This window comes from Ptychodera flava, chromosome 7 (assembly GCF_041260155.1).
Source record: "Ptychodera flava strain L36383 chromosome 7, AS_Pfla_20210202, whole genome shotgun sequence".
NCBI classification, from domain to species: Eukaryota; Metazoa; Hemichordata; class Enteropneusta; family Ptychoderidae; genus Ptychodera; species Ptychodera flava.
Window position 1 is genome coordinate 42,447,514 of NC_091934.1, and position 26,901 is coordinate 42,474,414.

At 36.7% G+C, this 26,901-nt stretch overlaps 1 protein-coding gene across 5 annotated transcripts in view; it reads left to right on the forward strand.

The window, feature by feature from the left end:
- Positions 1 to 26,901, forward strand: part of LOC139137594 (neuronal acetylcholine receptor subunit alpha-10-like) — a 244,689-nt gene that overhangs the window by 74,604 nt on the left and 143,184 nt on the right. For 3 of the 5 annotated variants that reach the window (XM_070705780.1, XM_070705781.1, XM_070705783.1), the window contains one exon: positions 4,635 to 4,842. In XM_070705780.1, coding sequence (XP_070561881.1) covers positions 4,698 to 4,842 — 145 coding nt within the window. In that variant the 5' untranslated portion in view covers positions 4,635 to 4,697. Of the gene's footprint in view, positions 1 to 1,594; positions 1,800 to 2,480; positions 2,538 to 4,634; positions 4,843 to 26,901 lie in introns of those variants that run through there. The other 2 variants (XM_070705784.1, XM_070705782.1) reach the window with 2 other exon arrangements.

The window sequence follows — 26,901 nt, forward strand, 5'->3', positions numbered from 1 at the left end:
GACACGTTTATGTGCTTAATTATTTGTACATCAATTGTCTTAGTATGGCTCCAAGTCTTCTTATCAGTCTCCCTGTATATCATTCTAAATCGTGCTCCTCTCTTCCCTCTGCCTGTCTCTTTCTCACGGCATATCTATCTGACACAGCCACTCTGCCTATCTGTCGGAAACCTTCCTGATATATCCGTTCCTGGATGTCTTTCTGTGTCTTTCTACTTGTGCATGTATAATGAGCAAATTATATATATTACACCAAACGGCATATTTTTGTAACCATGTACTTAATATTTATATCGAACATGACGCTTAACCATATTGATCAAAAAGATGCGTGGATACAAAAAGATGATATTGAACATGATAATGATGATTGTATGCTCATTCATTCCCGACACAAATTCAATTACTTTCACTTGGTTATTGAACAAGCGATTGCTATGGCAGGCTTCGTCTTTTTCATCAAGGAAGGCTTCTGGTAAATCATATAGATCAACTAAAAGTATCTTCCATTTACTGTGTTTTGAAATGGAGGATACTTTTATATGGGTATGATGAACAATTTAGGCCATTTGATAATAGTTTCTGTTTTAGTTTAAGAATGGTACTTGATATGCCTCGTTTCTTTTATTAAGACAAAATTATATTTTGTATCGTTGAATCCTGGTATTTTATGTTTTTTATTTGCTGTGTTGTGCGGCAGTCTGTTTTTACAGTGCCCTATATGCTTCAAAGCTCCGCTGCAAAGTATTTTAAAACGATGGAGTGACTGTCTTTTTTTAATTCTGGTAAACAGCTCACATAATTTATTCAGGGACTATTTTTAAATGATAACAAGCAGGATAATGACCAACTTGCGATCCGTCACGTATGATAGCCATCCTGATATTTTTTGAGAAATATTGTGACTTTGACAGTCATAAAAGTTTACGAGAGGTCAGAGCCGTGCAGCCATAAGTTTTGTCTGTCATAGGAAAGCTGGTGTAATAATGTCTTGGTTTTTTGCGTTGACTATTCATTAAAATTTTAGTCCGTATTTCCAAAAAATGCATGCTTTGTCTTAATGTTTGATCGTATGATTATTCTCAAAAACTCTCAGTGATAGGAGAATCAAGCTTTATTTTTCAGTGTTAACTAAACCGCCATGGTATATTTTTATTCATCTGTATTATTCTTCAGATTAATAGTTAGATTTAATTTGATATCATTCATATGATATTTTTCTTTTTGTCTCTCTTTTTATTCGTTTGAATAAAATTATGGATCGATTCTAAAATAATCTACAGCCTACGAGGCATATGAACACAGTTTACAGACGTGCCATTCATATTGCCATTCATATTGCTCTGTCAGCCATTTTGTATTTATTAAAAACGTTTTTGATTTATGCTCGCTACACAATAAGAGAATCCCGCGCGGAATTATTAACATACTTAATCCGTAGCATAAACCGAGTAGAAGTCGCTTGTTCAAAATGGGTCGGAGTGTTTTATGTTGCCTTGCAGATGATATAGTAGAGCGCCAGCATAATTCAACTACCGTGAGGTGTCTTTTTCACCTTCGAACATGCCTGATGTGAAAGCCCACGTTTTACGTCATTTTGCCGACGACTGTAGTGCTGTTAAGGTGCATTTCAATCAAGCGTGCGCGGGAAAACACAGTGAGCAGACGATAGGGTTATTCGGTCTGTGAGGCGTGTCGATCACACACTATTGGCGGCCACTTTCAAACAACGTTTTATCAGCTCCGTTCGAAGAACGAGTCGCATTGTGCCTAGGATGAGCGGAGTACCGTCCAATCATGTAAGCTTGTTTTATAAGATTGTTTTCTTGATTCTGATTTCATTCAATTTACATCTGTGCGGACATAGGTTTCGTGTGTACATTATTTGTCACTGCCATTCGCCGCAAAACCGAGCGACGTTTCGCGTCCAGTCACGGTCGCGGTGGCTTTTATTAAACCGCCATTTGAAGGTGGCATTTTAACGTCTGAAATGAGTTTTTAAATTCTTCAATGAACGTATTGTGACCGAAAGTGATTTGTGCCCGATTATCAAAACCTCGCACAAAAGAGAATGAATGAACCCTATCACAAGACAGCTTTGTAATTATTTTCGCTCCTGGAAAACTCACTGTTCTAAAAAAAAATTAATCATATTACGCCAAAGATGGAATTATACCGTACTCCGAAATGAATAGCGCATAATCGTGACTCCACAGCCCATGTGACAAATTGACGTAAATAATATATTTTGTTAGTATTTGACCTGGATTCGTGTCGGAATTGCATTTGTCTAAGGGGAATGTCGTCCTTGCGAATAAGGCACATTTACGTCGTTGTATGAGAGAGATCAATAATACCATAACGTAAAATCGAAGGCCGGAACTACTGTATTTCTTGTGCTTCATAAGGATAAACGTCTAATACGCAGTGCGTGGAGGTTGTACGCTCCTCAAGCGTCTTATGTTTTCCGTTTTTAAAAGGATCTTAACTTGGAGATGGGAAGACTACCTTAGAAGACACTTGTATCATGGCTGCCGGTGAGTGCGCGCTAGACATGCATTAGCTATATCCCTAGACATAGACTTCAGGACATGCAGATATTAATCCGCACTAAGAATTGAATTGGCTATTTTATTGTAAGTGAGCGAAGTAGTCTGGTTTATGCAGAAACTGACGGAAGAGATGTGGAAATCAACTTTTCTCATGGTTGAGATATTTGTGAGGCGCAAACCTTTAATATCGAAAGTCTTATTTTGAAGTTTAAGCGGAACGGTTTCTTTGCTTTTAAGTTGCCCCGAAGCATTAAATTGAAAGAGCTTATACGAAATATCAGGATTGTTTCCTGCGAAACTGATATTTAATTCGACCTGTAGTTATAGTCGCCTCATCTGTTCTAACATCTCATTTAATGGCAAAGATATTGTATTCAGCGATAACGCGACTAATAAAAACACTGCTGTTAGCGTATAATTCATTTGGAATGTTCAAAGACCACAAAACGAGTCCAGTGCCTCTATGTTGGCAATAAAAACATGGCTCTTTCGTTCAGTTTTTATTCAATTTCTACGCGATTAAATCTAAGCGACATGTTTTTCCTTTTGTTGTAAGCGTTCTCGTCAAACCTTCTAACTGTCACGTGAGTGCATTTGATCAAATTCATTCCCGCGTCGTTTCCCAGCACAATGTATAAGATACGTGATTATCTTCACAGAATTACTTTTCGTGCCGGATTGTCTCGTTTTCGGGGCGGAGTAATTATTTTTCACGGGTTGCTGGGCTGAGCAAGCGTGAATATCGTGCTTATCTCTGTTCGGCGAGTGTGCAATTTTTGCGTCATTTTGTGGAACACCCTTGACTGCGATGAATTGCCCATTGAACATAGCCTGCAGTAATACTGTATCAGGCAACGCTATTGAGTGTTTTCTCACCAATGTCGGTGAGGGTTTTTACCTTTTTAAATGCGACAATCCCTCCAGGGTTGGCTGTATCGGCGATTATTTCCGATTGGCAAAGGTTTGCTAGCCTTTTAATAAACATTTCCGATATGGGCGGATTAGGTAAGCGAAGGAAGGCGGGAAAGTGCGGTCTCGCGTCGTTATACATTTTTGTAGATGCTACAAGAGTGTTTCTTAAAATTAATTCTCTCTCGTTTACTCATTTATAATACGCATCTGTCACAACGATGGCTTTCAATACATGTGCGACAGTCTATTTCTGAAATGTGTGTAGCTTCAGTGAAAGCGTGTGGCGAAACGTGCCTGTTCAATGGATGGTCGCCTGAAGGACTCGCTGCCTGTTGTTCTATCCTAGGTTTGTAGCATTCACGACAGCAAAATTGACGGCAACCTTGCCAACTGTTTCTCCGGCGGGAAAGATTCGATTCAGCGGTTCAATAATTTGATATGAGCCAGTTCGGTTATAATAGTATGCGGTGTCAATTTAATATTGCCTCCTTTATCCACCAAAAAAGGACATTTGTGACTACTCTTATGAATGCTGAAGGTTTCTAATATGACTTGCAATTTAAAGTTAAGAGAAAAAGACCAAATAAATGTGGAGAGCACACGAGCGCGTGATAAAAATGTTTCTGAATATTTACAGAGATGTCCATTCCTGCTTGAGGTAATATCTGTTGTTGGGTCTGACTACTCAAGAATATTGCAGTTTCATCTAACGAGGACCTTCAATAAATATCGACCGATTTGAGAGCGTCCCTAATAAACAGCTCATTAACTACCATCTTTGAGCCACAGCAATATGCACTTTACGTTTAAGTGCCTGAGCCAGGCTGTTTTCATGCATTATGCAGAGCCCGTCTCCTTCACGGCCGTTCCTTCGTGTCCACGCACCAATGGCGCACGGAGACGCTCCGGTCCCATTGCTATACTGTCTCGTATGTTATAAATACTTAATGAGATCACGGAGGGCGCGGTTTGTCAGTGTTTATGAAGTATATGCGTCCATCGAGGTGAACGGCCCGTCCTCCACACCTGCAATAACAATGTTGTAACTCTTGCCTAGCACGCCGCCCACCCCATCCACCAACAGTGGAACAGTCAGAAATACTCTAGCCCCCACTCGATATTATTTTTCTTTTCGTATAGTCACGTTGTTGTGTTCTGCTATCTCGACAGAATGGACTACTGACTCACTCCAGCGCCGGCGTTAACGGATAATAGCGGATATGACTGTCCTGGATGGGCCGCATGGTCACCCTGGAATCGCACGCTTATCGTCTGCCAAAACTCTTCATGGGAGAGTTTAGCTTGCTATTACTGTATACGAAGATGCTCAAGGAAATACTGCTGTGTATGGTTGTAATTCTCACAGTACTTGTTCAAGGTAGGAAACAAATGCTAAAATCTAGCCTATTTATGGTAACAATAAATATGGGCGGACATCTGCGCGGAATCAATAAGTCCATTGACAATTTTCGATATAGCACGCGAGTAACATTTCTACTGTACTGTTTCCCCTACCTTTTCTCTGATCATACGTCATGTATTGTAACAAAAGCTCGTCCAAGCCACGCACCTGAAACGTGTGGTTTTCAGCGCTTGCGGTTACGAGTCAGACTGCCTATTCTATTCTCTTAGTTAAACGGTGTTCCGTTGCATTCAGAAACGGCGGTTACACATCCCCTTCCTGAAAGAAAACAGAAGAATTACCCGATGACGGTCTCTCCTCGGTTTTTTTACACCTCATAAATTACACCTCCGCTATGCTGGTATCTTCGTTCGAAAACAAAGATGCATGAAATATATTCCTCCGCCGTGTAATTTGTTACACCCTATGCCTGTGGTGATTCAAAAACGCTCGCGCGGCCTACATAGGGCGAGTTCTTGAATGCGGAAGTTTAACCATTGCCAAGTCGTCCATTGAGCTTTACGCTTCCCCGAATGAAACAATTAGTCCATATAAATAATAAATTTAACGGCACTATTGGACTGTTTAGTTTTGAAGTATCTCTGGCTTATTTGCGTGAACTGTTTCTGATGATTCGAATCATGTTCACCCTGATGGTGCAGCCACACCGTGTATACCGTCGTGTTGCGACGGCGAGATCTGAAAGTTTAGTACCAGAATGTTAGGTGGCACACGCACTCGATGTTAGTGCGGGTTGTAGGCTAACATTGCTCGATAGATACGACCCTCTGAAGCATTTACCCGTTGAGCCAGTATGGTCAAATTCTTTATGTTTCAGACATAAATTGTCACCTTCTAAGTTGGTATTTAAAGCTTAGAAGTTTAATTTTTTAAAACACTTTTTCATAAGCGGTAACTGTCGCTCTTTCGGGAGAAATGTTTACCGTGCGAATCTGTAGCGCAAGTTGTATTAAGTATTCATACATTAAGTATTAATTTGTTGATTATAGAATGTTGGATAAAACGTAGCTAGATCAAAGCAGACTGTACATCGTGTTTAAACAATTACTCCCCTGGTACCAACATCCTGGCAAACGCAATAAAACCTTAGCACTGGTGACCGTGGAAGAATGCTGTGTTGGAATAGGATGAAAGGAACAACGTTCCCGAATTGTTGCCATATGTGGACGCACTACAACCTCAAGACCATAATAAATAAATAATTACATCAATTTTGGCAAAAGAGAGAAAGCGGCAAAATATCGCGAAAGATGTAGTCGTTCATGTTTAATATAAATGGAAAATACTGGTACATATATTCTGCGAAGCCTTGTGTACACGAGAGTATAAAAACTTACGCCGGCATCAGGTTTTATTTTGCTGCTAAATTTCCATAGGGACTTTTGTCTGCGATTTTTATGTTCAAGCCAGGGCAAGCAGACGACAGTTGGGTTGCAGCAAAACGTGAGAAACAGCTGCGGAAATCCCTGAGCTCAACTCCACACTCACTAATTTTGTCTTGTTTATTAGACACGTGGTTGTCAATATTTATCACCGAAGGCGGCGAATGCTGACCCAGGTAGCTTGCTAGATATCTTACACGGAATACCCACCGTGTCGAGTGACAGTTCGATGTGACATACTTAAGCAATGCCCTGAAACGACTCCAACCATTTAATAACCGATTTTCAAGACATTTGTAGAGGAAAGCCCGTGCGGGCATCACGTAACGTTGGAGGCTGTAAGATCGCTATCCCCAGACTTGCAAGTCGTGCGCAGCTAAATCTCGTCTGAGCGCTATACCGATATCACTTTCCAATCCTGAAATTACTTAGCAACCAGAAGAAGATTTGTGTTCAATCGTCTCCAGGGAGCTATGCTGAAGATGCGACAATCACAGGCTTTTACGTCGCCCTTTTTACATACCTAAAGAATTCCTGAGCCAAGATTTCTTTTGAAACGCTGACTACGAGCGAATACATTGCCAGGCTTATTAAGGCATTACGGGCTTTTAATATTCTTCTCAAAATGAGATGCGTTTTCTGGCTGTGGTCTTTTTTCTGTCATTATTAGGCGCTTCTGGAGTGATATCGAAAATAAATTGCAACGATTTTCTCGTTTACATACAGACAAAAGAAAGCTACGTGGGGTCGATTTAGCGTACGCCGTCCTTCAACAAATTACGCATTCAGGAAAATTATCTCCAAACTATGGTCGATTTTTATGACCAAAACACAGTCCAAAACACATGTGCTGGGTGATCCAAGAAAATTAATCGCAAAGCCTTTTCATTCAAGATGGCTATATTTTTGTGCGCGAAAAGTGTTACTTTGAAAAGAAGAGAAGGAATTCTAAAAGTGTACAGGAAAAGGCGAGAAGAGACCTGGGACATATTTTATCTATAACTTGATTTGAGTTACGTGGTACGATTGCATTCTTTTATCTCAAATCTCTTTGCAAATGCTTTGCACGACTATCGCGAGACATTCTGTGGTTGAAGATCAGCGGAGACTGTCAGGATCTCTCAGGTTATGATAAGTTAAAACAGAATATCATGTAGTGTGATGGCTGGACGATAGTACCTTTTTACGCCTACGGATTGCTAATTTGGAAAGCTTGAATGTCAGAGAAAGCAGTTTTGTATCGCTGTGGATACAGGCAGCTGATTAAGGTATCTGACAGACACAGAGATCATGGGGAAAAGTTCAAAAATTTGCTTGGCTGATTTAAACCAAAACCAGCAGGAGTTAACTTTTGTTGTACTTTGTAGTTAAAAAAAAACAGTTTGTTCTTCTTCTCCCAAAATGAGTCTCGCATACTACGCATTGCATTGCACTAAATTATCACGACAGTTTGTATATGTTAATGGTTATTGTTATTTTTGACAATTAAATGAATTTAGCCTTGACTAGACCTCCATTGTCAACAAACAACGTTGCATATTATACACACTGTGTAATGCTGACCAGGTTAATACTGTGCAATATTGACCAGGCTACTACCGTGTAATCTTGTGCAGGCTAATACTGTATAATGTCAGCCAGTCTATTAATTTGCACTTTGTCCAGACTAATACTGTGTAATATTGGCCATGCTATACAGAGTAGTGTTGTCCAGGCTAATACTGTGTAATATTGACCGGGCTAATATTGTGTAATGTTGACCAGGCCAATACTGTGTAATGCTGGTAAGGTTAATACTGTGCCTTTCAACATACTCCAGGGGCACACATGAAAACGTGACCGTATTTTAGAACACAAATATCATCAAACTTTACAGTCAGCTGTTTCCTTTTAAAACAAAAATATACCAGAAAGGATGGACGTGTATGACACTGAACAGGTTTATGAACATGAGCTGTCCTTATCTCGACTTTGAACTTGATGGTGTGGACTCAGTAACGTTTCACAAAATAAGGCTACTTTTTGTTTTTGCGGTAATTAAACCCAAACATTTCTGTCTTTCTAACAATTATCACATGCCGAATAACGGATAATTTTGACCCAAGGAACATTAACCTGCAATGCGATGATAAGATTGCCCATCAGTTACAAAGTAATGTTGCATGTACACCTGCAATCCGATTTTACTTCCTGCAAAACCAAGCTTAGGTAATGCCTTCATATATTTTCCATAATGTGACATGCCACCATTCATTTTACAATATGTTGGTCTTATATCCCGAGAATCAGTACACGGCAGATGCACGTCTTACAAGTGGCTTAAGATCATAATTACTGGTTTTTATATATGTTCAATACAGCTATGTTTTGAATAGGAAATACGCCGAGGTGCATTTATCGTAACTGCCTGAATATGAAAGGAGACGTCATTTGCACAGTTACGATACATATAAGAATTATGATGGTATATTTAAAAAAAATTCCTACATACATACAAACACATTCATGCATGTATGCCATTAACATACGCATACAAGGATGCATACATACACAGATGCACACATAAACATATACACAGATACATACGTAGATACATAGATACGTACATAGAAACATGCATAGACATATACATAGATGCACGCATAGATAACTAGATAGATAGATACTTAGATACATACATAAATACATACATGCATGCACATACATACATACATACATACATACATACATACATACATACATACATACATACATACATACATACATACATACATACATACATACATACATACATAGATACATACATAGATACATACATACATACATACATACATACATACATACATACATACATACATACATACATACATACATACATACATACATACATACATACATACATACATACATACATACATACATACATACATACATACATACATACATACATACATACATACATACATACATACATACATTCATTATTGAATTGGTCGCCAGGGTATATTAACAGTACATGCCAATATATTGCGAGGCTATCGTATTTATAATTACCAATATGCAGTCGCAGTGCCCTTGTGTTATTTCAACTCAAAACTCTGCAGGTACAATATCAAACCATAATCAACGTATTTATGTCTGATAGCCGAACATGAAAGACCATATTGCATACTTTATCTTTAAAAGACAATGCCATCGGTTCGTGCAGTGCATGCTGAGAGCGTTGGCAGTACAGAACACAGCTCCCGATATGACTGGCTCCTTATCAGGATCTTCTGTCAACAAACATCAAGAACCGACCGTTCATATATTTCACCGTTGAGCGTTATTTCGCCGACGTTCCAGGCAATCATACGAGAGCCTCGTTGCTATGAATTGGCTATGCAAGAGAATACACACTGCGGCGTGCGGTTGCTACTATGTGAAGGTTAAAACAGGATTTTTTGTCTTCCGAGCCGATTAATAGCATTCAATCATACATGTTATTTTCCCCCTCAGTGGTTTTGTATAGCCTTGAAGATCATTGCTGTTACAACATTGGAGATGCATTACCATACATCTACTATATACATTGGATAAATGTTTGCTTAGGCCGATTGGTGCATATTGCATCTTTGTGTTTCCATTTGTACTATATTGTAGGTAATCCTCCGTGGTTATATCTTATAACACATAATTCAATCACACTGTTCATTCTTGTAATTGTATGCTTGCAACCAGACGCATTTTCCAAAGAACGTGGGCGTCTGGCATTAATAAGCCTCAAAGCTACCTGCAGGCTCGTATGTTTACCCGTAGCCGAGCGAATGTAAACACCATCACAAATGATCGTAACTGTCTGGCGTGGTTCTCTGTTGCCATGGCAATGATTCGTAAGCGACATGTGTTTTTGCCGAAGAAAAAAGGAGTATTTAAAGGTTATTCTGAAATAGTTTGTTACAAATGACATACCATACGGTTATGTTATTGACTTGGAGCTAGCGCTCAAAGTTTCACGGAATTAGTTCAATCAACTATTGCGTCGCTTGCCATACACATTAGGCCAAAGTAAGTAAATTCTTTGTTTTGCGTCCGCGCGCGCCTAGGTTTTTGGAGATTTTTCGGGAAAAAAAACACAAACTTTCCTTTCAAAATTTCGCCGTTGGTGGCGCCATTTTGTCGCAAAAACAAGTCGTGGCTTTTAACTTTGCGATGAAATACTCTTTTACGGCAGTCAGATTTCCCTGATAGACCGTGCGGTGACGTAACGTTAAAACAGTACTCTATATACATTTACCCCTGTTGATCCTCTCTGCTGCCTCACGCCGCGGCCGGAGCCTCACGTTCTCGCTGTCTGTTGTGGCTTTGCCTGTTGTGGCTTTGCCGTCACGATAAAAAATGGATGAAAGCAGGGAAATAATCGAAGTTAAAAAACAGGAAACCTTTGCACGGCAACTTGAAGGCATGGTCATTGCGAGCAATCGGGACTTGAACAGAGAGAGATTCAGTCGGCCGATTGGACTTGGGTACCACGACTCAGAGAATATGGCAGACGGAAAAATCGGAAAGTGTTGAAGCCTATCCTAGTTTATCGGTCTTTCAGGTTTGCCACAAATTTGGTTCATTCGTCCATTTTAACTTGAAACAAAAAACAAACCAGTGATCAGTCCTGTAAACGAAAGGCCTTTCATACTTACTTTTTTGTTCAGTTTGGATAAGGAAAAGTATATTAGAATCCCTCTGTGAAAGTTCAAACTTGTAGCAGGCGGTCGTAGCTGCTCTTGAAGGAGGTCACACTTTCTGCATTAATGACATCGGCTGGTAATTTATTTCAGGTGTCCACAACTCTTGCTGAAAAAAGTACTTCCTTGTGTTAAGTCGAACGGTTAGTTTATTAAGTTTGGGACAGTGTCCTTCCGAGTTCAAGCCGACTCGAGAACTCAAGTTGAGTTTTCAAGTCGGCTGCTAACTCAAGTGAAAGGTTACAGTGGTCATGGCCTTTGATAACTTTCTAGAGTTGAATCATGTCGCCGCGAATTCTTCTTTGTTAAGGTGTTATTAAACCAAGCTGTTCAAGTCTATTTTGATAACTGTAGTTTTGGAGTTTAGGTATTATTTGACGTGCTAAGATTGTTATGTCCTTTGTAGCCATGGTGACCAAGCTTGTACTGCATGCTCGAGCTGTGGTCTCACAAGTTGCTTGTAAAGACGAAGAATGACATTTTTTTATTTGATCGACAATGATCGTTTGATGAGATCAACATTCTGTTTGCTTTATTGCAAACTTATCACATTTGCTTGAAGGTTTTAAGGTAGAATGAAACATTACAAGAAACTTGAAAGAAACGTACAAGAACTTGAGGACAAAAGACTGTTACTGTATACTGTTATAGTGTACCCACACCTCAAACTGTCCATATTTAAGGTAGAACGCGCCTCGGGGACAGATATTCGGACTCTCAAACTTTTACAATTCTTTTCTGATATACCAGTTGTGGGGGTTCATTTTAAAGCTCTCCGTGTAGGAAAACTTTTAGATTTTCGAAATTCGAAAATTTTATTTTTCTCCATAGAGTTAACTCAGGGATGGCGGCCATTTCGAATTTGAAATATCGGTAAATCTTGGGTTATTCGTTTCTCTAGTACCAAAATTTGTACGGTGACCCTCGATTTTCATTCTTGATTTTAAAAGAGAATGGTTGAAAGATTCCTTAAGGAAAGTTTGAGCAAAAGTTTAAGTCTCTCACTTTCGAGGTGCATATTACCTTAAGTAATTTGATGAGGCTGTCAAGTTGCTGTGCAATGGTATTGACATGTGGACACTTTGAATGCACAAGAAAGAAATCTTAAACTAATAAAAGAAAAGCAAACGTCAAAGAATGACTGTTAATTTTGATCCATTTGTCATGAAAATGCATACAGTGATCATACAGTGTGTCACACTGTGACAAGAGTATTCATGTTGTTTGAGAAAATTGTCCAATAAAGGCAAACAGATTTTGTGTTATATTTTCTGTGTGTGTTTTTTAACCGCTTACCCGCGTACCTTTTAGGATTTTGAGTGGACGCAAAACAAAGAATTTACTTACTTTGGCCTTAACGCGCAGCTCACAATGGAAGGGCATGTTCTCGCAAAATAACATGAAAGTCGAGTCAACCGCCAGTCAGCATGCCACTTTCTCCTCGCTGATCGATCTCTGCAAACTGCAGACGGCGTGACTTCAACAATGCCGCTATTACAGCACCATCTACATTCAGTGCACTTCGTCAAAGAATATCACAATCCGCCTATTTATTTGTTAGTCTATCTAAACGATCTCTGCCGCGACGTGCTTTGTATATTGCGAATGGAGTCAGAACAAGACGCTATAGGACTGGCATCGATTATTTGCATTCAAAACGATGATAGGCAGATGCCACGTCACAGGTGGTAACGTGTTTCCAAAAAAAGAAACCCCGATAAAACGATAACAACAAACATTTATGTGGTATTGATTATCGAAAAATTGCGCGCGAAATCGGCATCTCGCGCGGTTTCTATGCCTTTTAATTTCGTCGTCTGCACATACTTTGCGCCAAATTATTGAACAGAAAGGCGAAATGTATGCCGTATGATTTACAGTCGCAAGTTTTTGTATGCTCGATGCATTTGTTAATAATAAAGTCCCTCGTAAAATGAATGTAACTTTGATGATATCTCGCCTTATCGGGCATGTAAAAGTAACGACATAGACGTTTGGGAGTAATGACCGCGAAGCATACCTAAATATTTGTATGTATAAGGTTATGGAGGTGCATATGAATACGATATTCTATATGCTAAAGTGTGCATACTGACAACAATGAAATGCAATCCGTTCATTCCTTTGTGCTTTCTTCACTCTCATCGATGAGTATGCATTTTACTATCTGTCCGTGCCTGTCTCATTCCCTGTTTGTCTGTCTGTCTGTCTGTCTGTCTGTCTGTCTGTCTGTCTGTCTGTCTGTCTGTCCTTCTATCTAAGCACCTGTCTGTATCTGTCGCCGTCTCGTTCCCATGTCTCTTTGCCTCTCTGTCTATGTTTGTCTATATTCAAACACAAACACACACGTGTATGTATACAAACTTTGATTTTACATACCTATGTCAGGGCAGTTGAACATGCGCAGTAGCTTTAAATGTGAGTTGTGATATTGAATTGATAAAGTTATGTTGTTCAAACAGTGAGATCATTTATTCAAGCTCCCACGCATAGAAGATGGTTTTCGTTGGTTAATAACGTTATAGATATGTGTCGTTCTGTCTCTCTGTCAGTAGGTTAGAATCACAGTTATGCGGCAATCACTGAAACACGAAGCACGAACAATCTAATAAGGCAAATCTTTATTCCCTCGAATTCGCCCCCCGACAAAGCGATGAGAATTTTCAAATACCTTGTCTCTTTGTTTTTCATTAGTAACCTAATAAACTCCTCATCAGCTCATTAACTCCTACGTCTTCTTGATTCTTCTAGCTAACAATATTTTATTTTTACGATTTGCCGTAAAATCTAGGCCAACGAAATAAAAAAAGAAATTGATATATTGAAGATTAGCTGTTGCTGTACATTCTTACCAGTGCATTGATTCATATACGATTGTTTGATGCATCTAACAATGTGTTGTAGCGATTGGCATTAGCTCGTTATTGACGTTGAGCTGTACCTGTGTAATATAAATTGTATTTTGTAACACTGACGAGTTGATTCAAGATAGAATGATCCTCGGGGACAGATATATATTCTAACTCTGACATATTTCACACATTTTTCTGATCTGAGGCTAGTGCAGTGGAAGCTCATCTCATTTTAAGTAAGTAATAGTTTTAATGGGATTTTGTGAAAATCGAAAATTTAATTTTTCCCGTAGAGTTTACACGGGGAGGGATGGCGCCCGTTTTGGATGTCAAAATGGCGGCCGTTTTGGATGTCAAATATCGGTAAACAGTGGGTGATTTGTTTCCCTGGTAAATAAAATTTGCCTGGTTTTTGTTCTTGATTCGGTAAGAGAATGGCTGAAAGTTCCGTTAAGGCGAGTTGGAGCAAATGTTCAAGGAGAATCTAAAAGAAAATACGCTTCACTGTGGCTGGGTCAAATTTTTAGAAACTTTCACATTATGTTCTTCAAATACTATTTAAAAAAAGAACTTTTATATTGCAATAAATATGTTACATTTTGAATAAGAAGCATTTAAATTTGCTTATCATGATTTAAATCGCTTTTTTGAATGTCAGTCTTTCAACCCCGGCCATTTCAGAATGGGAACAGATAGTGAAACACAAAATTGTGGCTTTTTCTACATATACTCTAGTTTCACATCGGACATTAAATTTCATACAGTTGTATCACGTTTTGACCTAAATTAATTTTTATTGTTAATACCAAAATTGAGATTTGAAACCCAAAATATGTATCCTTTTATTTCTTGCTTTGATTATTATTACCATACTAAACTTTAGAGTATGCTTTATGAAAATATAAAGTATGAGGAAGTTTTCAGGTCGTCTTTGGTGAGAAATATTGTTTTGAAAAAAAGGTGTTAGTTGTGTGCAAAGCCTCCTTAAGTATTTCAGTGTTGAAGCCTATTCTACTTTAAGTTCAGGTTCACTGACAATGTGACTTGATTGAAAAAATATGCTTATTTCATCGTGGCAATAAAGGCACACGTTTATGCACATCTCTGGCCTGTAAAACGGGCACAATTTTTTTCCACACTGCATACAACCGCACATTGATTTCGCAGGTTGCACAAAAATCAGTGGGAAGTAAGAATACAAACTGTTTTATCCCCTTCTGCCTCTTTCCACTTTCTTTAGATCGATTGACTGTTATTTCCGGGAACGAGGACAAAATACCGGGAACGAGGACAAAATATTGAATCCCGTAACATATCATAATATTTCACTGTAGAAAGGATATCCCTTTCCGCCACAACTAAATTTCTCTTAAAATTTTATCTTAAGAAATAGAAATTTAAATTATTTTAGGGACAGCGCCAAATTTTGTATTTTAAATCCCTTTCCATTCGAAATGTGTCGTTTGGGACCCTTTCAGAGTCCCAGAAGAAAACACCAAACATGTTATGTTTTAAAACATTAGGACTCTAAATAAAATGGGTTATCAGAAATACACAAATTAATTGCTTTTTTCAAAATTGTAAATGTTTACCCACTTATTATTTCGACCTTTAAAAAGACATATTATGAAATTTCGAGGACGTGACTAATGGGTTGTATCGGTTGCTCTCTTGTGCACGTTTGAAAGACTCAAAATGGCTAAATACACGCATGACCGATCGACCTGTGCAAGGCTTACCGCTGTCAACCATGATGCGACATTTTCAGTTTTGGAAAGTTAATCTTTGTAAAGGAAAACAGATCCCCGGAGGTGAGGATTCCAACACGATGAATTCATTCAACGTCGACGTCCACTGGCAAAAGGCTCTTAGATAGACAATGCAGCAGAATGCAAAAGCCCACGGTCACTAGACATTAGAGTAGAACTGTAAGCTGACATGCGCATCTTGGACAGATATTCGGACTCTCAAATCGGATATTGCTGTTCTTATCTATTACTTGTGGGGGCTCATTTTAAAGGTCATGGAATATGACAAATCCTACCCATCTTAGTTGTACGAAAATCGAAACTTTAAGTTTTCCCTATAAAGGTTACACAGGCATGGCGGCCATTTTGAATTTCAAATATTGGTAAATGTCAAGTAATTTGTTTCTCTGGTCCAAAACTTTGCACGGTGACCCCTGATTTGTATTCTTGATTAGGTAAGAGTATGGTTGAAAGTTTCATTGAGGGAAGTTTGAGCAAAAGTTTAAGCCTTTCTCTTCCGGGGCGCATACTACCTTAACTCAAAAACGAACGAGTTGGAAATCATGCACTGTGAGTAGCGTTGAATGCGTTACCTAACCCCAATCAAGTCAACGCAGAATCGCTGATTACATCGTTATGTGCCGACTGATTTGTGTCACGTGGATTTCGTATTATATATTAGTAAGGGTAATGAGACAAAAACGTCGATGGAATGTTGTAAATTGTCATGGCATTTTCCGTGTTCACAGATGAAGGGTTGACAAATATTTAATAATATGTCAAAACTCGATTTAAAACTAATTTTGGCGGTCCGCAAAATTGCACAGCACACATGGCTAGTGTACTCAGAATATATAATACACATATCGTTGTAAAATATGATTTGGAAAGGCTTAATTCTCGATGTGTGACGATTTCTTTCAAAACTTGAGGTCAATGACCAGCTGTTCTGAAGGTCGTTGTTAATACGGCTAGTTTTCAATCGGGTTCGAACCCACAACATACGGCATCAGTCGCCTAGCGGAGAGGCAACAGACAGAACCGCTCGGCTAAATCCCCACTCTCAAAAAGAGTGGTTCAATAACCGGCTTAGTTGTTACATTTTTCTTTAATAAGTGTTGTAAAGTTGTTCTTTGAGGACTGTTGGGGTCTTGTGACGTCATAGCGCTTGGAGCTCGAGTCGGGGAAGGATGGTGAATTAAATTCCGATATAATTTACACAAAATCCATTTCCCAGTCCATTTTTGACTGTTTCCTGATGTTTCATGGTTGAAAAGGTGAGTGTAAACTCAATTTAACATCAAAGGTACTATTATTACAACATATTTATTATTATTTCTATCGATTTAAATTCGAGATACGTTACAACTAGCTCAAAACTGAAGATGTTTTTGATAATTGTAACGATATCAAAGTCAATCGATAATTTTCAAAGCATTCAGACTTCAGCAACCGTGTTCACAAAAGATATATCCTTTGATCCGATTTTGAACCAGGCACCGCACTGACCAATCATGATTACATTGAATTAGTCCGTGGGCTAGAGGGGGTCTACGTGCACCCCCCACAGGATAACAAACCTGTATTTTTCAGAAGCCTTGGGATCCCTAGAACACGAAATGGAATTTTAACAGAAAAAATATAGGGATGGAATAGCTGTTATGGTCATGTTTTGAAGGGTACCGCAAAATCACGATTTTCCAAGCCAAATGCATTTTCGTCAAATCTGTCTTCTTGTAAGTCATGTGCTGAGCTCATTTTTTAACATAACCTCACTTGTTTGGTATCATTAGAAAGGGAATTTATTCTTCTTTAAGATGATATATTGTACTATGCAATATCTTTTACAGTTTTTGTCAAATATAACCAAAACTTACCCCTTACCCCAAAATTTAACATTGCAAATTACAGCTAGGCATAATAAAAAATGCAATGCTTAGTCTGAAATCTTATTTGATACAGGGACATGTCAGAAATATGAAATAGACTTTTAACAGAAAAAATATTGGGAATCTACAGCTGTAACAGTCATATTTTGAAGGGTACCGCAAAATAACAGTGTTGCAGATTTGCATGCATTTTTGTTAAAACTGTCTTCCTATAAGTTATCTGCTGAGCTTGTTTTTCAATATAACCTGGCTTCTTAGGTATCATTAGAAAGATAATTTACTAATCTTCAGAATGACATATTGTAACATGCAATATCTTCTATACTTTTCATGATATGTAACCAAAACTTACCCCTTACCCCAAAGTTTACATTGAAAATTTCAGTCATAGCTAAAACCAAATTCTACAATTTTTTTAGCTTGACACAAAAACTCTGGCCCTTTTTGCTATTAAATCTGTTTTATTTGGTACAGGGACATGTCAGAAATATGAAATCGACTTTTAACAGAAAAAATATAGGGAATCTACAGCTGTAACAGTCATATTTTGAATGGTACCGCAAAATCACGGTGTTGCAGATTTGCATGCATTTTTGTTAAATTTTTCTTCTTATAAGTTAACTGCTGAGCTTGTTTTTGAATATACCTGGCTTGTTAGGTATCATTAGAAAGATAATTTACTAATCTTTAGAATGATATATTGTAACATGCAATATCTTCTATACTTTTCATGATATGTAACCAAAACTTACCCCTTACCCCAAAGTTTACATTGAAAATTTCTGTCATAGCTAAAACCAAATTCTACAATTTTTTTAGCTTGACACAAAAACTCTGGCCCTTTTTGCTATTAAATCTGTTTTATTTGGTACAGGGACATGTCAGAAATATGAAATAGACTTTTAACAGAAAAAATATAGGGAATCTACAGCTGTAACAGTCATATTTTGAAGGGTACCGCAAAATAACAGTGTTGCAGATTTGCATGCATTTTTGTTAAAACTGTCTTCCTATAAGTTATCTGCTGAGCTTGTTTTTCAATATAACCTGGCTTGTTAGGTATCATTAGAAAGATAATTTACTAATCTTCAGAATGACATATTGTAACATGCAATATCTTCTATACTTTTCATGATATGTAACCAAAACTTACCCCTTACCCCAAAGTTTACATTGAAAATTTCAGTCATAGCTAAAACCAAATTCTACAATTTTTTTAGCTTGACACAAAAACTCTGGACCCTTTTTGCTATTAAATCTGTTTTATTTGGTACAGGGACATGTCAGAAATATGAAATCGACTTTTAACAGAAAAAATATAGGGAATCTACAGCTGTAACAGTCATATTTTGAATGGTACCGCAAAATCACGGTGTTGCAGATTTGCATGCATTTTTGTTAAATTTTCTTCTTATAAGTTAACTGCTGAGCTTGTTTTGAATATAACCTGGCTTGTTAGGTATCATTAGAAAGATAATTTACTAATCTTTAGAATGATATATTGTAACATGCAATATCTTCTATACTTTTCATGATATGTAACCAAAACTTACCCCTTACCCAAAGTTTACATTGAAAATTTCTGTCATAGCTAAAACCAAATTCTACAATTTTTTTAGCTTGACACAAAAACTCTGGCCCTTTTGCTATTAAATCTGTTTTATTTGGTACAGGGACATGTCAGAAATATGAAATAGACTTTTAACAGAAAAAATATTGGGAATCTACAGCTGTAACAGTCATATTTTGAAGGGTACCGCAAAATAACAGTGTTGCAGATTTGCATGCATTTTTGTTAAAACTGTCTTCCTATAAGTTATCTGCTGAGCTTGTTTTTCAATATAACCTGGCTTCTTAGGTATCATTAGAAAGATAATTTACTAATCTTCAGAATGACATATTGTAACATGCAATATCTTCTATACTTTTCATGATATGTAACCAAAACTTACCCTTACCCCAAAGTTTACATTGAAAATTTCAGTCATAGCTAAAACCAAATTCTACAATTTTTTTAGCTTGACACAAAAACTCTGGCCCTTTTTGCTATTAAATCTGTTTTATTTGGTACAGGGACATGTCAGAAATATGAAATCGACTTTTAACAGAAAAAATATAGGGAATCTACAGCTGTAACAGTCATATTTTGAATGGTACCGCAAAATCACGGTGTTGCAGATTTGCATGCATTTTTGTTAAATTTTTCTTCTTATAAGTTAACTGCTGAGCTTGTTTTTGAATATAACCTGGCTTGTTAGGTATCATTAGAAAGATAATTTACTAATCTTTAGAATGATATATTGTAACATGCAATATCTTCTATACTTTTCATGATATGTAACCAAAACTTACCCCTTACCCCAAAGTTTACATTGAAAATTTCTGTCATAGCTAAAACCAAATTCTACAATTTTTTTAGCTTGACACAAAAACTCTGGCCCTTTTGCTATTAAATCTGTTTTATTTGGTACAGGGACATGTCAGAAATATGAAATAGACTTTTAACAGAAAAAATATTAGGAATCTACAGCTGTAACAGTCATATTTTGAAGGGTACCGCAAAATAACAGTGTTGCAGATTTGCATGCATTTTTGTTAAAACTGTCTTCCAATAAGTTATCTGCTGAGCTTGTTTTTCAATATAACCTGGCTTCTTAGGTATCATAGAAAGATAATTTACTAATCTTCAGAATGACATATTGTAACATGCAATATCTTCTATAGTTTTCATGATATGTAACCAAAACTTACCCCTTACCCCAAAGTTTACATTGAAAATTTCAGTCATAGCTAAAACCAAATTCTACAATTTTTTTAGCTTGACACAAAAACTCTGGCCCTTTTTGCTATTAAATCTGTTTTATTTGGTACAGGGACATGTCAGAAATATGAAATAGACTTTTAACAGAAAAAATATTAGGAATCTACAGCTGTAACAGTCATATTTTGAATGGTACCGCAAAATCACGGTGTTGCAGATTTGCATGCATTTTTGTTAAATTTTTCTTCTTATAAGTTATCTGCTGAGCTTGTTTTTGAATATAACCTGGCTTGTTAGGTATCATTAGAAAGATAATTTACTAATCTTTAGAATGATATATTGTAACATGCAATATCTTCTATACTTTTCATGATATGTAACCAAAACTTACCCCTTACCCCAAAGTTTACATTGAAAATTTCTGTCATAGCTAAAACCAAATTCTACAATTTTTTTAGCTTGACACAAAAACTCTGGCCCTTTTTGCTATTAAATCTGTTTTATTTGGTACAGGGATATGTGAGAAATATCAAATAGACTTTTAACAGAAAAAATATTAGGAATCTACAGCTGTAACAGTCATATTTTGAAGGGTCTCGCAAAATCACAGTATTGAAAACTCGCTTGCTTTTTTGTTAAATCTGTCTTCTTATAAGTCATCTGCTGAGCTTGATTTTTGACATAACTGGCTTCTTAGGTATCAATAGAAAGGTAATTTACCAGTCTTTAAAATGACATATTGTAATATGCAATGTCTTGTTAGGTTTCATGAAATAGGACCAAAGCTTACCCCATACCCAAGGTTTACACAGCAAATTACTGCAAATCTGAAACTCGACCTTTTTTTACAATTTATTAACTTTATATACAAAAGGCAATGCTTGTATGCAATCTACGAAATCTGTGTTTTTGTTAGAAAAGTATGTTACAAATATGAAATTAACTTTTAACAGGAACATAATATGATTTTGTAGCCTTTTGGATCATATTTGGAAGGGTACCCAGGTATCAGGGCAAATTTGCCGAAACACATACATTTGCAATATTTGGGTTCCCCCTCCAAAAATGATCCAAGTGGCAACTAAATTGTATCATCTTCCCGTTAAAAGTTAACTTTATACTTGTAACATACTTTTGTAACAAATAAATCAGATTTTAAATAAGAATTGCCTTTTGTATTATGTGCAGCAAAAAATGGTAGAATTTAAGATAAGCCGTAATTTGCGATTTGAACTTTTTGGGTATGGGGTAAAGTTTGACCATATTCCAGGAAAACTATGAATGACATTGTATATTACAATATGTCATCTTAAAGAAGAATAAATTGCCCTACTAATGATACCTCACAAGCCAGGTTGTGTCACAAAATAAGTTCAGCAGATGACTTACAAGAAGAAGAATTTAACAAAAAAGGTGCCAGTTTGCGGTACTGCGATTTTGCATTTCCCTTCAAAATATGGCTGATACAACTATACAGTCAAATATATTTTCTGTTTAAAAGTCTATTTCACATTTCTGACATGACCCAGTACCATATATAACAGATTGAATACCAAAACAGAGCTATTTTTATCATGTCTAGCAAAAAATTCACGGAAATTGATCACGTTATCTATGACAGTACTTCCAATATAAACCTTGGGGTATGGGGTACGTTTTGGTCATATTCCATGAAAACTATACAAGATATTGCCTGTTACAATATTTCATTGTATATACCAGTTAATTACCTTTCAATGATACTAAACAAACCCGGTTATAATCAATAACAAGCTCAGTAGACTACTTATAAGATGACAGATTTAACAAAACGCATACGAATCAGGAATACTGAGATTTTGCTGTACCCTTAAAAATACAGCTGTTACAGCTATAGAATCCCAATACTTTTACTGTTAAAAGTTCATTTCATATTTCTGATATGGCCAAGTACAAAATTAAACAGATTTCATACAAAAAATTGCCTAATTTTTTATGTCTGCGTAAAAAAATTGCTTGAATTTGATATTAGCTATGACAGTAGTTTTCGATGTAAATTTTGGGGTATGGGGTAAGTTTTGGTCATATTTCATAAAAATCTGCACAAGATATTGCATGTTACAATATGTCTTTTTAAAGACTAGTAAATAATCTTATTAATGATACCTAACAACTTACATTATATTCTATAAGAAGCTCAGCAGATGACTTACAAGACGATAGATTCAACAAAAATGCACGCAAGTCAGGAATACTGAGATTTTGCTGTACCCTTCAAAATCTGACTGTTACAACTACAGAATTCCAATCTTTTTTCTGTTAAAAGTCGATTTTATATTTTTGACATGACCCATTACCGAATGAAATAGATTTCATACAAATAAATGCCTGATTTTATTTGTCTAGGTAAAGAAAATGGTAGAATTTGATTTTAGCTATTACTGCAATTTTCAATGTAAATTTTGGGGTAAGGGGTAGGTTTTGGTCATATTTCATGAAAACTATGCAAAATATTACATGTTACAATATGTCATTTTAAAGATTAGTGAATTATCTCTCTAATGATACCTAACAGCCAGGTTATATTCAAAAACAAGCTCAGCAGATAACTTATAAGAAGAAATATTTAACAAAAATGCATGCAAATCTGCAAGACTGATATTTTGCGGTACCCTTCAAAATATGACCGCTACAGTTGTAGAGTCCTAATATTTTTTCTGTTAAAAGTCTATTTCATATTTCTGACATGTCCCTGTACCAAATAAAACAGATTTAATAGCAAAAACGGCCAGAGATTTTGTTTCTAGCTAAAAAATTTGTAGAATTTGGTTTTAGCTATGACTGAAATTTTCAATGTAAACTTTGGGGTAAGGGGTAGGTTTTGGTTATATATCATGAAAACTATAGAGGATATTGCATGTTACAATATGTCATTCTGAAGATTAGTAAATTATCTTTCTAATGATACCTAACAAACCAGGTTATATTAAAAAACAAGCTCAGTAGATAACTTATAAGTAGAAAAATTTAACAAAAATGCATGCAAATCTGCAATACTGTGATTTTGCAGTACCCTTCAAAATATGACTGTTATAGCTGTAGATTCCCAATATTTCTTCTGTTAAAAGTCTATTTCATATTTCTGACATGTCCCTGTACCAAATAAAATAGATTTTATAGCAAAAAGGGCCAGACTTTTTGTGTCAAACTAAAAAAAATTGTAGAATTTGGTTTTAGCTATGACAGAAATTTTCAATGTAAACTTTGGGGTAAGAGGTAAGTTTGTGGTTATATATCATGAAAACTATAGAAGTTATTGCATGTTACAATATGTCATTCTGAAGATTAGTAAATTATCTTTCTAATGATACCTAACAAACCAGGTATATTAAAAAACAAGCTAAGCAGACAACTTAAAGGCAAACAGTTTTAACAAAAATGCATGCAAATCTGCAACACTGTGATTTTGCGGTACCCTTCAAAATATGACTGTTACAGCTGTAGATTCCTAATATTTTTTCTGTTAAAAGTCTATTTCATATTTCTGACATGTCCTGTACCAAATAAAACAGATTTAATAGCAAAAAGGGCCAGAGTTTTTGTGTCAAGCTAAAAAAATTGTAGAATTTGGTTTTAGCTATGACTGAAATTTTCAATGTAAACTTTGGGGTAAGGGGTAGGTTTTGGTTACATATCATGAAAAGTATAGAAGAAATTGCATGTTACAATATATCCTTCTGAAGATTAGTAAATTATCTTTCTAATGATACCTAACAAGCCAGGTTATATTGAAAAACAAGCTCAGTAGATATCTTATAAGAAGAAAAATTTAACAAAAATGCATGCAAATCTGCAACACTGTTATTTTGCGGTACCCTTCAAAATATGACTGTTACAGCTATAGATTCCCAATATTTTTTCTGTTAAAAGTCTATTTCATATTTCTGACATGTCCCTGTATCAAAGAAAACAGATTTCAGACTAAGCATTGCATTTTTTATTATGCCTAGCTAAAAAATTGGTAGAATTTGAGATTTACTGTAATTTGCAATGTTAAATTTTGGGGTAAGGGGTAAGTTTTGGTTATATTTGACAAAAACTGTAGAAGATATTGCATAGTACAATATGTCATCTTAAAGAGGAATAAATTCCCTTTCTAATGATACCAAACAAGTGAGGTTATGTTAAAAAATGAGCTCAGCGCATGACTTACAAGAAGACAGATTTGACGAAAATGCATTTGGCCTGGAAAATCGTGATTTTGCGGTACCCTTCAAAACATGACCATAACAGCTATTCGCATCCCTATATTTTTTCTGTTAAAATTCCATTTCGTATTCTAGGGATCATCCCAAGGCTTCTGAAAAATACAGGTTTGTTATCCTGTGGGGGGGGGGTGCACGTAGGACACCCTCTAGCCCACGGACTAATTGAATTGTACCGGAGAGATTGACGACTAAAATGTATTTCTTTTAGACCTGGGACGTCTTATACATAAATGAAAGCAGGTCGATTTATCTCTGGGTTGAGCTAGGAAACGCCTATGCAGTCATCGCAAACCACTTGGCGGGAAAGGAAAAAAATCGAATTATGTGCGGTGTTGTTTTTAATACTTTCAGTAGGGCCAAACTATGACACGGTTAAAACATAGACTTTAAAGTCTATAACACGGTTAAAATAGCAATCTCGATGAATCGCCTTTAAGTTTCGTTCGATTCGACCGGATTCTGTTAAATTGTAGATGCTCTGTTAAAAGGGCCCTTCGCTTACATCGATTTGAGGGACGCCTTTCAAGAGAGCTGAAACCAATTGACCTAGCAATTTCAATATGTCTAGATATTTGAAACATACGAGGAAAGAGTGCAGAAATAACAGTTTAGGCAATGTAACTGTAGGCATCGTTTCTGAAAGTCTTTAAAAAATTTACAAACTCTTGCCGCAACTCTGCTTTTTTATCGAATGTTTCTTAAGTCATATGGTAAACTTTAGAATATCTTTGACATGAAGGTAAAAACGTGATATGAATTTGACGATAAAAATGTATGAAATTTATCATGACCTTTGACCGCATTTCTGTTCGAAACATTTTGTTGAAAAATTCATATTGCATTATTTGAATAAAATATTGGAATGTTCCCCTGGCGATACAAATCTTTGACCCCGACACGCATGCTTTATGAGAATCAGAGAGGCTTATCGCCCTAGATCACCCCGCGTCCTTGATTTCTTTAAAAAATATTTCATATCTTTAAATTCAACCGTGAAAAGAAAATGATTGTGTCCTCTGCGACAGTCAAAATATCAAGGACGATAAAATGGTCGGGGTTGAGTGAAGATTCCGCCCACAAAGTAAAGAGCTTGAGGTTTCTTTTTTCAGGAACTCGTCCTGCGCGCGATCTCTGTTGTAAAATATTTTACAAGCTGTCCCGAGGATATATGCTAATCAGTGCCATCAGAGATACCGAGCATCAGTATCAGGCTTAAAGCCCCCACTCAATTATAAGATTTGATCTAATATAAATATTATGTACTTGATAAAATATTCAATGGAAAACAAAAGAATGACAAACTGTTAATGAGCTATTGACACATTTGCTAATGCGAGAACCTGGGATCGAGAAGGGCGCCTACTCTGAATGCATAAACATACAAAAACAAAGTTAAGGTAATATTTAACATTAACCCTTTGAGTGCTAATTTTCCACACCAAAATTTTACTGCAACATTTTTAGCAGTTTTTATGAATTTTTCTGTAATTTTTGTGAAAATTTTGGACCCAATTGCCATTACAGTTCATTGGCTACGTTTTTGTATCAAAATTTTGGCAAAAATCTTAAAAAGTTTGACTAGAGTATATTTTAAAAGGCGACAAAAATTGACTTTGGCGCTCAAAGGGTTATGTACGGAAAACCAAGCGATCATAACCAGCCGACGAGTGTCTTTTTCATGGAGTTGGCATCGAAAAAAGAGTAGGGACTTTGTTTTGCTATGAAACGTTCTGGCGAAATGGAAAATTAATGGCGCAAATATATATTTGGTTTCCAATATCTATGAATACACCAAACAAATTGTATATTTAGAATTCGTCTCTTTTGAAGGTATTAAGGTCATATGAAAGGCAAGATAATTACGTGTGTACTTTCGGAACAGTCAACGCGCACTTCACGTCAATGTGTCTAACTTGGCAATGCCATTCGTTCAAGTCGCCTGGATCGCCTCTGAGCGTTGAATGGGCCAACACAATCGCGCTAAAGTGAAATAGATGACGTTTTCTCGTGGCTAGTCAGGTAGCAAATTTCCCCGGGCGGTATTTCATCGCGCCGCACGTGATAACAAGCTCGCAGTCGAGTTACCTGTTGTCAACCGTTGGATGCAGAATACGACGAGATGATAAGGTGATTAACTGAATAGTGATCAATCATTGATATCGTGTTCAAAACGGGATGTTTACACCATCCATAGACCATCGATAATCATTAAAATTTTAATTGTCCGGCGAGGTCCCGGGTTCTTTAAATCAACAGTCTCTCAGGGTTACGCTGAGTTCAAATAATTACACTAATTTATAGCTAATGTCACCAGATAGACTCAAAGAAAATCCACCAGGTATATAGAAAGTAGCGTAGAATTCGAACACACAAACGTTCGATGTCTGAGCATGCGCACTCCCCCCGCTGTCTTC